The 15,029-nt window shown below is 35.0% G+C and overlaps 2 protein-coding genes across 5 annotated transcripts in view; one reads left to right on the top strand and one right to left on the bottom strand.

Moving 5' to 3' along the window:
• The window catches only part of LOC126811674 (decapping and exoribonuclease protein), a 146,153-nt gene that overhangs the window by 123,333 nt on the left and 7,791 nt on the right, over positions 1–15,029 (top strand). For 2 of the 3 annotated variants that reach the window (XM_050537488.2, XM_050537489.2), the window contains one exon: positions 14,616–14,839. In XM_050537488.2, coding sequence (XP_050393445.1) covers positions 14,616–14,839 — 224 coding nt within the window. Of the gene's footprint in view, positions 1–13,536; positions 14,134–14,615; positions 14,840–15,029 lie in introns of those variants that run through there. The other variant, XM_050537487.2, reaches the window with a different exon arrangement.
• Positions 4,583–13,272, bottom strand: LOC126811675 (serine/threonine-protein kinase 19). 2 transcript variants are annotated; one of them, XM_050537491.2, is made up of 8 exons: positions 13,220–13,272; positions 12,106–12,230; positions 11,441–11,592; positions 10,213–10,354; positions 9,361–9,457; positions 8,105–8,261; positions 7,416–7,504; positions 4,583–6,380 (listed from the first exon to the last, which is right to left on the bottom strand). In XM_050537491.2, the coding sequence occupies exons 2-8, from the start codon at positions 12,209–12,211 to the stop codon at positions 6,338–6,340; spliced, it is 786 nt and encodes a 261-aa protein (XP_050393448.1). In that variant the 5' UTR covers positions 12,212–12,230; positions 13,220–13,272; the 3' UTR covers positions 4,583–6,337. The 2 variants fall into 2 exon arrangements, with proteins under 2 accessions (XP_050393448.1, XP_050393447.1); XM_050537490.2 differs by having other exon boundaries at positions 13,108–13,255.

A 15,029-nucleotide genomic window follows, 5' to 3' on the forward strand; every position in this document is an offset into this window, starting at 1 on the left:
GAAACAGCCGGAAGGTCCTGATAAACTTTCTCGGCCAATGCAGGGATAGCACACGCAACCTACAGGCTAGCGAGCCAGCGTCTTACCCATTTAGCCACCGTGGCTCACGCCAGCTATGTGAACCTTGGCCAGGACATCACATATGATCCCAGTGACAAGTGGTATCAACTATTCCAGAAAGAATAAACCAGGGTGAGCATAGCAAGGATATAGTTTCATATCTTCTTGTACATCATTATCAACCTTATTTTATGTGGCGAGAGTGTGGGATTGAGGATAACGAAGATCATATTCTTGTCAGTAGTTTGTAATTAAGGGGGAATAACTCCATTCATTTTTACAGATGAAAACTTCGGCGATCATGTTTGATCCGACTCCCTTTTCTATTCCCATCACTTTTACATTCCATCACTTTTACATTCCATCACTTTTACATTTTAGGATTAGGGTTAGGGTTAGGGTCAGGTATTTAAGATTAAAACCTATAAATTCAGGGTTAGGGGTTAAAGATTAACCCCAATGAGTATGACAAAATCTTCAACAACAATGAAATAATGAGACACAAAAATGAGAGTTACATCAAACATGAATGCCAAAACTTCGAAATAAGTACGTTGCTTATCAAAACTACATGGGTATCACAAAATATTGTGGTAATTTGTGAGGGTGTTATAAAACAAGGGTGTTATAAAACGAAGATGGGTAACAGTCCCGAAGAAAAGAGCCCCTCCTCCCCCCCCCCCCAACATCCCTTCATTGCTTATTCACTCCGATTATATAAAGAAGTAGTAAGGCCTATTCCCTTTCTACAAATTTCATGAGACATACAGAAAGCAAAGCCCACAGGACACCAAATTTTAACGCATTTCTTTTAAAGCTTGTGAACGCAATCAGATTTCTTGGAGGCATATATAAAAGATCCTTATCGAATTTGGTCAAAGCCAAAATCAAAGCTTTCCTTTCGGATAAGTTGCTGTCTATATTTTATACACAACGCTAATATTTTCTCCATGGGCCCGACGTCGAGGATAACCCATGCTGAAATGTGTGTGCGGTATATCTCATCAAATATATAGAAATACTTTCCCAGTTCGTGTTCAACATATTAAAACATCACAAGAGCCGTCGTGTTCAAAATATTAAAACATCACAAGAGCCGTCTGTTTCTTTCAAAATGTTATATAAGTTCTATACAATCGCCCACTGGAACAAATTGTCTACGATATCACCTCGGTGGAAGCGGACAAAGGGAGATAGCTCCAGTCTTATGACGGTTATCGGGATTTACACTAGTAATTCTGAAATGAAATGAAATGGGGTTTAACGTCCTACTGTTCAGCTCCGAGCTGGGCTAATGAAGACGGGCATACGCCATACAGTGTGCTATAAGGAAAATTTTTCCCGGACAGCGGCACTACTCTTATATCGAATTCCAACTATCAAGGGATCTTTTACGTACACGCCAATTTGTACACGGGACCTTGGTTTTTCGTCCCACCCGAACGACTAGACTGCTGTCCTTGTCAGGCCCTCCGTCCTGCATCGCCGACAAGGGGGAACCATGTTGGAAAATCTGGATGAACTTTCTCGGCCAATGCAGGGATCGAACACACGACCTCCAGGCTAGCGAGCCAGCGTCTTACCCACTTAGCCTCCGTGACCCCCTACTAGTAATCCACTCCCCATTCTTTTCAATGTAACCATGACTACTTTCCAATTTCACTATTCACAGCTCGAGGTTCGTATCACACTATCAACATGAGAAAATCGTGTCGCTAACCACATTAACTTCTGTAGATTAAGTATTTTGTACATTTTCATTAAGTGAGAATAAATAATTGTTTTGCTTTATATAAGCCCCGGCTTGTTTTCAGATCCCATAATTAAACATTGTATCTTTATAATATGTAAATATTGAATAAATATTGTTAGAAAAAGACACCATGACTACTGTAAGTTCGATAATGCGTATTTCCTGTATCGTTGAACCAGAGCAACTGTGAGATATTTTTTAAAAAGATAAATGTGCAAGTAATTAATGATTATCATACATTTAATTTGCTATTTAGTGTGTAACATCTGGCTCAATGTTGGCTTGTTGGATTAGGTAATTAAGAAACAACTCAACTGCTTTTAAAAACAAAAAAAGCTTTCTTTTAACACCATAACATAAACATTTAGTTATACATACCTGTAACCATTGTGGAAACAATTATATTAAAAATTAGTTATATATCAAAATTCAACCAGGAAAACATAATTAACCAGTATTAATATACAATATATAAAATTAAAGTTTACAGTTTTAATAAATATGGCAGCAATAATGCAGTTTCGAGTACAGAGATTGTAAACTTGGCCATTTCCTGGGTCCACAACTATTTTGTTTACTATTGGTAAGGTGAAACTAAATATTTTGCATAACTAGATAACCACGATTAAACACCATGTAGGCTAAAAAGTTTGGTAAACCTATGAATGAGGATCCTTGATTGAACGTTCTGGAATTGAATCGTCTCAATCCCAGAAATAGTGACAATGGAGTAAAAAGGCGTGTTTCGAGCTACAACACATCCACTGACTTCATAGGAAAATATCTCAACCAACAATGACAGCTGAAACATATTCGTTGTGTTTGAGAAAGTCACGATTCTACTCACACCACCTCAGACGTCTGAAACATATTCGTTGTGTTTAAGTACGTCAAGATTCTACTCCACCACCTCAGATCTCGGAGCTGACAGAACTGAATTCTGACTAAATTCTGTGTCACTCGATTGCAGTTCTGTCAATTCTTGACTGACAATCAAGCATCCTCTTTAAGTGTATAACAATTTACCATCACGTGTGTTATGGTATGGATTTCGTTACCAGGTACTGAGAGTGAACGATCTGGTTACCAGGGACTGAGAGATCTGGTTACCAGAGACTAAAAGAAGTAACAGACTAAAGAAAGGATGACCACCATGTAGGCTAAAAAGTTTGGTAAACCTATACAAGAGGTTGCGATTGAACGTTCCGGAATTGAATCCTCTCAATCCCAGAAATAGTCATAGGCGTACGGGTTGGATGACTGTTGGTGGGGCGGGGGAAAACCTCGAAGTACCCGAAAAAAATTCGGATTAGCCCCCCCCCCCCCCGCCCCCCCAAAAAGCAAAGAAAATTGGGAAAATGTTTGCTATTCTAGCCCGTGAATACAACAACCTCCAGGTGGTTTAATAAGACTAATTCCAATCAACCAATCAATCGTTTACAGTTCACAGAAACGGGTCGGTCGGGAGAAGCTTTTGAATTTTTAACTGCCGCAAACGCGTTTTCCTGCTATTCCAGCGATTTTCCGGCGTGGTTCCCCTTGTCAGTGATGCAGGACTGAGGGCCTGACGAGGACAGCTGTCTGGTCGTTCGGATGGGACGAAAAACCGAGGTCCCGTGTACACATTGGCGTGCACGTAAAAGATCCCTTGGCAGTTGGAATTCGATATAAGAGTAGGCCGTAGCGCTGCTGCCCGGCAAAATTTCCCTCATAGCACACTGTATGGCGTATGCCCGTCTTCATTAGCCCAGGTTAGGAGCAGAACAGTAGGACGTTAAACCCCATTTCATTTCATTGCTATACCAGTCCTTGAAAACAGTAACGTCAATGTGGTCCAATATAGCCTACCTTAGGTGGCTGACCCAAATCCCTAAAAAAACAATCGTTGCGGGGTATGGGGGCCTCGTCCTCGTGGAGAAAATTTTGAAAATGTAACCGCCGCAAATGCGTTTTTCTGCTGTTCTAGCTCGTGAGTTAATCAGACTGTTGCACCTGCATTCACAAATACTAATCAATGCCCGAAAATGTCGTACAAAGTAGAGTGACTCCAGACAAAATGTTTTAATCCATAGTCAAATTCGTGGTATTCAATTAAAAGAAAAGTAAAATTGGTGTTTTATTAGATTTGGGGCACTTTATTTTGCTAACTACATGAATTTTTTTTGTTTTCATTGACCCGTCTGTCCGAAAAGTCAGATTGTCCGAAAGTTAGAGGGGCTGCTGCCTCCCCTGCCTCCTGGCTCTTATCCCTATGGAAATGGTGACAGTGGAGTAAAAAGGGGGATTTCGAGCTACAACGGATCAGCCGACTGCACAAGAAAGTATCTCAAACAACCATGACAGCTGAAACATATTCGTTGTGTTTAAGTACGTCACGTCCACTCACACCACCTCAGCTGTCGGGTTTGACAGAACTGTGATAGGACTGAATTATGTGTCACTCGATTGCAATTCTTGACTCGAGTCTATAGGGTATTAATGTTCAAAGAACAAAGGGAAATAACTCCAGTCTTATGACGGTTATCAGGATTCGCACTAGTAATTTTCTCCCCATTCATTTCAGCGTGACGGTAACCATGACCACTGTAAGTTCGATAATGCGTATTTCCTGTATCGGTCAACCAGAGTAACTGTGAGATACTTTTTAAAAAGATAAATGTGCAAGTAATTAATGATTATCATACATTTAATTTGCTTCTGAGTGTGGAACATCTGGCTCAATGTTGGCTTGTTGGATTAGGTAATTAAGAAACAACTCAACTTTGTTTAATGAAAATAATTTATTGCTTTTAAAAACAAAAAAATCTTTCTTTTAACACCATAACATAAACATTTAGTCATACATACCTGTGACCATTGTGGAAACATATATTCAATTATATTAAAAATTAGTTACATATCAAAATTCAACCAGGAAAATATAATTAACCAGTATCAATATACAATATATAAAATTAAAGTTTACAGTTTTAATAAATATGGCAGCAATAATGTAGTTTCGAGTACAGAGATTGAAAACTTGGCCATTTCCTGGGTCCACAACTATTTTGTTTACTATTGGTAAGGATGAAACTAAATATTTTGCATAACTAGATAACCACGATTAAACACCATGTAGGCTAAAAAGTTTGGTAAACCTATGAATGAGGATCCTTGATTGAACGTTCTGGAATTGAATCGTCTCAATCCCAGAAATAGTGACAATGGAGTAAAAAGGCGTGTTTCGAGCTACAACACATCCACTGACTTCATAGGAAAATATCTCAACCAACAATGACAGCTGAAACATATTCGTTGTGTTTGAGAAAGTCACGATTCTACTCACACCACCTCAGACGTCTGAAACATATTCGTTGTGTTTAAGTACGTCAAGATTCTACTCCACCACCTCAGATGTTGGAGCTGACAGAACTGAAGTCTGACTAAATTCTGTGTCACTCGATTGCAGTTCTGTCAATTCTTGACTGACAATCAAGCATCCTCTTTAAGTGTATAACAATTTACCATCACGTGTGTTATGGTATGGATTTCGTTACCAGGTACTGAGAGTGAACGATCTGGTTACCAGGGACTGAGAGATCTGGTTACCAGAGACTAAATGAAGTAACAGACTAAAGAAAGGATGACCAACTCATTGTGTCTTATACATTGTAAATATGGAATTGTAGCCTCATTCTTATAGAGAGGAGCAAACATAGCAGAGGGCCGAGGAGTAGTCTGAGGTACAAGGTTGGCAACAATAAACTGTTAATACTGGATTAACCATGGTCCATAACATTATTACCGATGGCCCAGAATAGCTAAATATCATGGGATGTCTGGATGATTGTGTTGACAATGAATTTATATTGTGTACATTTATACTGCGCTTGATCAACATCAGTTGACCCAATTTCTACCCAGTCACTAGGATGCAAGTAAAGCCCGACTATTAACTCTCTGAAACTCTGAGCTCTTTACCTAACACATGATGCCCAAATAGAGCAAATTTTCAGTACAGAGACCTACCTCCCAACATTATTCAGCTATTTTACACCATGAGTGGTAAAGGGATGTTACGAACCTTGACTGGCACCAACTTTCACTGACAATACTTTATACAATATATAGAGAAAGGGGTACGGATACTATATATAATGAATTATTTTTACTGCATAGCACTGAACCTACATAGCAGGTAATAGTATCATGATTCAAAACACTCACACAACCATAACATAAGACCCATAATATCACAGTACTTTCAACATAATAAATAAAATAAAAGTAGGATTCTCTTCTCCTTTCAAAATGCAAAAAAGATAAATTAACTTTGGCAAAGCTTATATATACTTCTTAAAGTTTACATCTTGTAAACAAATAACTTAAAATAATCTTAAAACAGAACATGAATGTGCAACTCATATATACATTTAAACACAAATTGATCTTTTTCTTAATGAATTGTTTTTCATCATTTCCAAGAGCACGTAACTTTTTTCAACATGTATTCCTATCTCCAATCACTCTCTCACAACTCTATATTCAATCTTTCAATCTTAATAAAACCCCTGAAGTCGTCTGAACTCTGAAACAGAAGAATGAAAATATAATAATCAAATTTAGCATCTTAAACACCCAAAACTACTGCTCCCCCTGCACCCCAAATTGTCAGTCACAAGAATAATTGTAAACTATTTAAAGCGAGAATTTCAAATTTTCTAAGAAAGTCAAAACATAATTATTTCTATGTCTTTTGCTCAATAGGTTATCAAATCACTATTATACGATCATGGGCATTATTTCCCACCCTTAAAAATCTATGACACAGGAAATAACAATACAATTACCTCCCCTGTTTTGCTATTGACAACATGGGGCAGCCATTTTCCAACGTTGGAATTTGAAGTTAAAAATGATATTTTTGCCAATTTCTCAGCTGGCAATAGCGAATTATAGGATTAATAGGATTATTCTTTGATAAGGTAGGACTGTTTATGGATACCATCTATTTTAAGGCTTTATTTTAATACATTTTAAAAATATAACTTGAAAATTTGCAATTTCCGCTTTAAGGTATATATTATACTAATTCTGTAACTCCAGTATTTGGAGAGGGTCTAGGAAACAGTAGTTTCCTCTGGTTTTGAAAAGAAGGAACAAAAAATATCACTTTTCTTTAATTTTTTCAGGCAAATGAGGTAGTCATTATTGACATTTAATTGTTACTAAGGCAGGGTTAAGCCGATTTTTAAAATATCAATTTAGCCCAAGCGCATTAAATTTCATTTTATTCATAATCACCATGCCGCACCAGAGGTCATAGAAGTGACTTTTGACTCTATGACATCAGTCATTTGATTAACTAATCAACATCAGTATTCCAAGTGGCTATTTGGATGGCTTTTCTTTTTTCTATCTCTGCAAATGTCTACCCACAGGTCTGCACCACACATAGAGAATTTGACTCAACAGACCATTTGATTGGCTAACCCCTTACATCACCCAGGTTATTTAACATCTATTCCAGATCCTGGTGTAGTGAAGACAAGTAAAACAAAATTTTGAACTATAAAAATACGTTTTAATCAGATTGTTTTGTCAATAAATGAAATACTCTAACCTGACAACTAGATCTGCTCCAATAATATCATTAACATGGTACATTATACCTAAACGAGCTAATTTGGGCCATTTTCTTTGTTCTAGCTCCTAAAAGAATACAAGAAAAAAACAAACCATGTAATTATATCCAAACATGATACATTAAAATCTAACTCAAAAGCTGTTGACATACACCACTGCTGAATCTTACACTTTCTGTAAAAATAGTTGGACTTTTTTGAAAATCAATGTTCTAAACCAAATGAGAAGAGATATCATCTGCCAAGAGCTTCACCAGAAAAGTTCTTCCAATACAAAACTGCATCAAACTTAGCCATGTGATCTTATAAATAATGGCATGACAAACTGGTTAAAATTGTTTATTTTCAAACACAACTTTCAATAATTGTGTGCCAAATTATCTATTAATACCGTGCTTTGGACTAATGTTATGGATAACACTTTTCACTCAAATCAATTCCATTTAACAAATGGAAGAGGAATTTTGTAACCACAGTATTTAGGACAACTTTTTATGGGGATAGTCTGTATAATAAACAATCAAAAGGAGTATTTGGTAGCTTCAATGAGCAACAGTCTGTGTCAGGTCAAAAATGCTTCATAAGTATTCTTACCAGGTTATCTTTATTTGTAAACACTGTGGTTATGAATAACCCTGACCGTAAAAAGTTCACATCCTTAACTTACCTTTTGTAAGACTTGTTTGTATTTACATTTTCTCAGCATCGTCAATATAAACTTTCTGCCTTTTACAAAACTTTTCATAAAAACACCAGCATTAGGTATAGCTAACCACCATGAACCCACATCTCGTACTGTTAAAACAGATGATTTGATGAGTTCTCTACAAAATATAAAAACATAACCAGTATTGTACCCAAAAAATCCCAAAAAACACATTAACTTTAATACTCTCAGTTATTCAAATCTTTACAGGAATATACAAAATGATAAACAATTGGTCACTTTGACGTCACTGGGAAATTTAGAGGTTTAGATAATTGGCAAAATCGATTGAGGGTAGGTTTCAGTGAAGATATCTCAGTGAATTATGAATTGTATACAATAAACAGTGTCTTTAAGTACATACCACTTTTAAATGGTCATTTAATGTAATCTTTAAATTAAAATACTTGTTGTAACATTTCAAGTATTTCGGACAAGATAAAAAAAACACAATTTACGATTATTATTTATATTTTTCAAATCTGTAGGTCTGTTTATAAGTTAGCAAAATTAAGTTTCATGTCTAATATGATGACTTGTAAAATGTCTGATATTTAACTGTTTTCATATTCCATTTTCTGCTAATTGATGGTCTAAAAAAAAAAAAGTAGTAAAACTTTGAAATACTAAAAGCAAGAATTTCAATTTCTCAGTTTTAAGTACTTGTTAATTATCTGGTTTATCCTTCCACCTACAGAAATGAGAATATAGTATTATCGATCCTATAAAAATAAAATTAAAGCCCACACACCACAAATACAAAACAGATTGAATAGAGCCAGATTAAGAATTTGTATGCCACCAGAAAGACAGTTATGTGTTATCACTCTAGAAAATGTAGGCCCCTGGGCTACAGATTTCTATATGCCACCAAAAAGACAGTTATGTTTATCGACTAGCCACCTTTGGTATACAGAGCAGTCATTTGGGGTGGGTTTTTTTTCCGTTGATTGTTTACTTCAGATATGTACATTATTTATTGAACCCCTTTTTTAAATAGATAGTTTAGAGTACTTATACTTTGATTCAGCACATACAACTTTTCACCTAATCTATGGAGAACCTCAGCTGGCGAAGGTCCCTGGGCTGAAGCCCCTAAAGCCAATGTCTTTGAACAATAGTAACAAGGACTATTTTGTGAATGAAAAAAATTAAAATATAAATCTGAGCATGTCTTATTTATTCATTACTTACAATAAGCTTATTAAAATACTTACGTGATTTCTTTGTCTGTAAATAAGTATGTATTTATTAATGTTTCTTTATCTAAACTAATATCTTTACATTTTTTAACTATTGTCTCTGTAAACTTATCTGAAATAAATAAAGATAAACATTAATTAAAGAGACTATTAGCTGAATACAAAAATAATCAGTTAATCTTATTACTATTAGACCAATTCCATATGAAACACAATTGCCATTAATGTTTTTGTTTGGAGTCTAATTATATTCTATAAGGTAAATAATCCTCATATAACCAACAGTCTAAACTAGCAGAATCCTTTAATCAATGATAAAGACAACAATTGTTGTTATTACTAAAGATTAATAACAGAATCATTCCATCAATTTAAACCACACAGATTATGTGGTCTACATCAATTATGGAAATGAATAAGTCAACCTTCTTTTCTGCACCAACATGGCTAATGAAGGCAGAAGTTGTATCTAAGTTTTAAGGTTAAAAATTTTAACAGAATATAGTCTATGTATTATCTACCTTAATTTAATCCTCTTAAACAAGTTTAAGTGTAGATAGATAGAGAGAGAGAGAGCGAGAGAGAGAAATGGAGTTTAACTCTACTCAACACAAACTAGGCCATTCAATTTTATTTCAATAATTCACTTTCATGTAGAGATCTTGAACAGTGGGAGTAAACTGGAGGATCCGTAAAAACCCACAAGGTTGATCACGAGACCCTATTACTGGCCAAGTCCAAGTAGGGAATCAAAACTATGCCACTAGTGTCAATGACAGACATTAAACCATTCGGCCACCCCACCCTATTAACTCTCCAAAGTTATTTAATCTATAAAACATTCTTAATATGAATTTTGTATTATACCTATAATGGCTTGATCTATCTTTAAATCTGCCATAACCCGTAAACAATGCCTCTGATAATCTTCTGTAAATACTATACATGATTCATCTGCGTCGGCTCCTAGACGAAATAACTTCACATCTCCACTTTCTCTCAGATCATTCTGTATCAAGTTTTAATAAAACATTAAATTCTGGCACACTTACAAAAGATAAATAAATTATATAAGAAAGTAAAACTCTCCGTCTTGCCCCAACTGACAAGAAGAAACCAGGCTGAAAAATTCTGGGGAACTTTCCCAATCACGACTGGACCAAACCCCGGACCGGACCTCCTGTTTATTCACTGAGAGAGCAACACTCCCAAATCAAAAAAAATTTCAGGAACAATATTTGATTTCTTTAAACATACATTATGCAATCGCTAAATCTGCCTATTGCAGGTCTTTCTTTGGGCCTGAAATGTTATATAAACTATTAATTAGACATTTATTAACATGAATGGACCTTAATCAGCTATCGATGCTATCTTATGTGTCAGATTTTCACTAGATTTGAATTTGATTTGCTGCTCAATGCTCACTGATGATTTAATCCAAAGTAGGATAATCGAAACTATGTTTTTTATTGTGTCGACTATTAATGATGATCGAGGCTAGGCCTAAAATTCAAATGCTAATATCTTGGTTCAGAGTGAAGAAATTTGACTGAAATTTGCAGCATATTCCCTTTACATTATCTAGTTCTTATCTGTCATCTTTTTATCTAATATTCCATAATGCCTCTTTAAATATTTTCACAATAGCCTACAAAACATTTTGAATCATATAATACTCTCACAAATTATTTGCAAAACTGTCCAAAATACTCAGTTATTTCTATTTTTTTCATTAAAGAATTTAGCAAAAAAAAGTATTCATAATTTAGAGAATTCCGTAAGATAGCTATCAGGAAAACTATGGTCAAATCGAAAGGCATACATTTCCTACCAGTTTGGTTGTTCGAGTTTTGAGTCTTGAACGTCTTTCATATTTCGTTTAGATTATACAAAATATCAAAGGTATTCTATATGCTGGTAGGTGAAACACCCAGTTTTCTGACAGTACTAGTTGCTTAACTAATTAAACACATATTCTATATAAAGTGAAAGACTCAAGTTATTCATAATGAGACATGTTCCATAAATTTCATAAAACAAAACCGGTTTGGACTTTGTTTCCTCAGAATAATAAACCGATATAAAAACATACCACATGTTTATCAACAATTGTGCGATTATGTATAATACTGTATAACTGATGCTTCATGACTATAGGTGGAATACGATCTTCAAACTTCTCTTGTGGAAAACTTATTTTCAGAAATAACAGGGATGCTTTAGTATCTGTTGGTACATCCCAGGCTGAAAAACAATAGAAAACAATTAGCTCTGAAAATATAGCAGTAGGCCTAAAAAAGGAAACGGTGGGAGCATATCTGTTGCCTGACAATTCTGTTTATTTTTTGATAGACCATGTGATTAGTGCCATTATATTGTCCTAGTCCAGGTTATAGTATTGGCTATAACAGTTTGTCATTCAAGAATACAAAAGGGGGAAGGGGGTTGTCAAGACTTGAAATAAATGAAAGGGATATAAGGCCCTATACGCCATACAATGTACTATGACTACATTTACGAGGAAAATTTTGCCCAGACATTAACTGAATTCAAATTGTCAAGGGTTCTTTTACGTGCAGACCAACATATATGCAGGATTTTTGATTTTTGTTCCATTCAAAGGACTAGACCTTATACCTTACCAGGACAAGACAGAGATCAACCCTGGATCTCCTAGTTAGTAAGCTAGCACATTGCTCATCCAGCCACCAGGTGCTGGACAGGCCAGTAGATCTGTGTACATAGTTATTCACTAACCATGCTCATTCACCAACTCTCCACTAACATCCTTATTGACAGGAATTAGACATCTTCTCTTCTGTTTATATACATCAGGCAATAAACTTCTTTTTCTGCTTGCCATTATATATTTTTTAAATTACCTAAACAAAAAAGGAATAACCATACATTGTATTCATAAGAAAGTGAATCCCAATCATGTATTTTATTCTGAACAGAATCTAAAATAATAAAACGACACTGTAAGCTGCCCAGAAGTTTTTTTTAAAGATGCACGCTTACCATAGTCAGGTATGCATGTTTATCAACACACAAAAAGAGAATCGCTCTATATCTTCTTATGATTATAGACAAGATAACTCAAAATGGCTCTGTCGTGTGACTAACAAACAAAAGGCAGAGCATGGCAATTTAAAAGATATCAATGGCAAAATCATGTGATTGGTTTGAGCAGCCATGTTTAAAGGTAATCAGATTGCCGAAAACACGTTTACAGCAGGACAATCACATTACATTTTAAATATTGTGAAACACAGTTTTATCTTCAAATATTACATTATTTTTGCACATTTTTATGAACAAAAATGTATTGGCTATCGATGTATGTTAGTTGGTAATTGTGTCATAGCCATAGGTAATTTAGAAATACTCTTATGAAGGGTTGCAATGGGATGTTAGTAGTGGAGTACAAAAAAGATATCTCTGGAAATTCCAAATGTTGTGGAAATTATAAATTAAAATAAATAAGCTTTATATCTTTATAAGTAATGTAAGTACAAACTACAAATTCAAACATTCACAGCAACACTTTTCTACGATATCACCCTATAGCTGGAAGCGAACATTTAGCCTGAAATCAATTAAGTAAGGTCACAGTGACAGTCAGGTTTTAAAAAATACATTTCTTATACAATTGAATTGAAATTATGGCTTTTTTTATCCGACAATTATTTGCCTACATCATCTTCAAATCTTCTTTTTGTCCTCCTTATAAATTTTGAATTTGTTTTTTAATCTTACAAATATGCTTCTTTATTCTTCTATTTATTTAAGATGCGTTCGTCTCCATTCCAATAATTACACTGCAAAGACGCGCTGAAGAAAAGCAAAATGACGAAACCATTGTTTCTACCTTTAAGCCTACAGCATTTTTCGTCGTGTGACGTCGACCGCTTCCTGTCTTACTGTCCAATTCAAATTTACAAATTGTAATAAAACGAACCAAAATTAATTAAATAAATTGCTTATTTTCAAATTAAGATAAATAATTAAACACAAAAATTGTCATCATATTATCTTAACAAGGCTTATGGATAACTATGAATACCGTTGAGTCTGTATTAAAATATATATTGTCCATTTGTTCCAGATTATACACAGTATGAAATATTGATTCTATATTTAACTAGCTGTTGATTGGTTAATTTTGTCCTCCCCTTCACAAGTAAACTTCCGATGTAAACAGGAAGTGTCGCGAGTTTATGAAACTTGGAAACTTGAAAGAAAGACAGATGTTTTTGAAATAATAATACTGTGAAATTTATCACCTTTATGTGTAATAATAAACAAGGAATTAAACATGCACTAATCATAGACATAGTTTGATAACAATACTTTCATCTTCATCATGAGCGACCAAAAGCGGAAACGTGCAAACAGTGAAGAAACCGACCAATTAACCGAAAGGGCAAAAGTGAAAGTAGCAAGATTACACACTATGGCTTCTAAAGATTCCCCTCCACAAAGTCTCTCTGTTAAGGGACCTCACCAATTTGACAAAGACTTTCCACAATTTAGAGAACCGCGAGAGGTTGGCAGCTTCTCACAAGATTCAAACAGACAATATCATCCGGATAAAAGGCAGTTGAAATATGTTGTACACTATCCAAATAAGTCTGTGAATTTTAATCTGAGGAAGGGCTTCAAGGAAATGATTAAAAAAGATGAATCTAAGTTGGAATATATAGATGACCTGTTGCGATGGGTAATAAGTGAACCAAGAGCCTTTGTTTCTAAAGAAAGTGGCCATCAAATAAAGTTATCTAGGTATAAAAATCAATAAATCATAGAAGTGTGTGTGATAACACCATGGACCTTAGGGTCCATAATATCACCACAGTGAAAGCGGATATTAAATAAATCAGTTAACACACACACACACATGGCTAATCAATACATTTGATTGATGGAATGTGTTAATACTTTATATAAGTTATCGTTTCAACAGCATATCTTTAATCACCTGGAGAAGTAGGCCGAAAAAGTCTGTGTACTTTAAATCATAAAGTCATTCATTGAATCAAGGGACATAGTTTCAATCCCTGGGTCCTCTGGTTTTCTCCCACCGCCTAAAATCTTTGCATACAAATTTATAGAAATTACAATGCACAACATGTTTGTCCCGAAATAACATGATTTGTTGAGTGGATGTTAAAACTCCATTATTCTATCTCTCTGCATTTATGAAATTAATAATTGTCAACATCATAATTCCATTATACATGTACTCATTATCAATTAATTTTCAGTTTATCCACAGACTTCGTATGTTGGCGAGGCTTATTAACCAAGTTGCTATGTTCACCATATGAAAATAGGGACGGATGGATGATTGCTGTTATTTTATATAGAGGAACATATTTTCTGTGTGATTTTGAAACAGAGGAGAAAAAGAAGCAACTAGCTAAAGTAACAGAAAGACAAGAAGAAATGTGTTATTGGGGTTGGAAGTTTGAACAATATGTAACATCTGGTAAGTATTTGGAGCCATGCGATCTCTTTACTAATCAAGAGTCACAAGTTCTGTTCCAGTGTTCACCGAAAAAATTTGATTCGGGGAGGTGAGATCACACAGTGAATAAGTCTCTATCTCGCTCTCAGAGGTTTGACGCCAGTGTTGTCGGAGAAAGATCCCCAGGATTTTCTAGCTTGGTTTCCCCTTG

The sequence above is a fragment of the Patella vulgata genome, chromosome 2 (assembly GCF_932274485.2).
Source record: "Patella vulgata chromosome 2, xgPatVulg1.2, whole genome shotgun sequence".
Lineage (NCBI taxonomy): Eukaryota > Metazoa > Mollusca > Gastropoda > Patellidae > Patella > Patella vulgata.

Excerpts from the sequence above, each read along its gene's own strand:
- LOC126811675 (XM_050537491.2), bottom strand. The coding sequence starts at position 12,211 with ATGGCAAGCAGAAAAAGAAGTTTATTGCCTGATGTATATAAACAGAAG. Across the intron at positions 8,262-9,360 it reads TTTACAGACAAAGAAATCAC|AGAACTCATCAAATCATCTG; the intron begins GTAAGTATTTTA and ends TATATTTTGTAG. Across the intron at positions 6,381-7,415 it reads GGAGCAGATCTAGTTGTCAG|AGTTCAGACGACTTCAGGGG; the intron begins GTTAGAGTATTT and ends CTTCTGTTTCAG.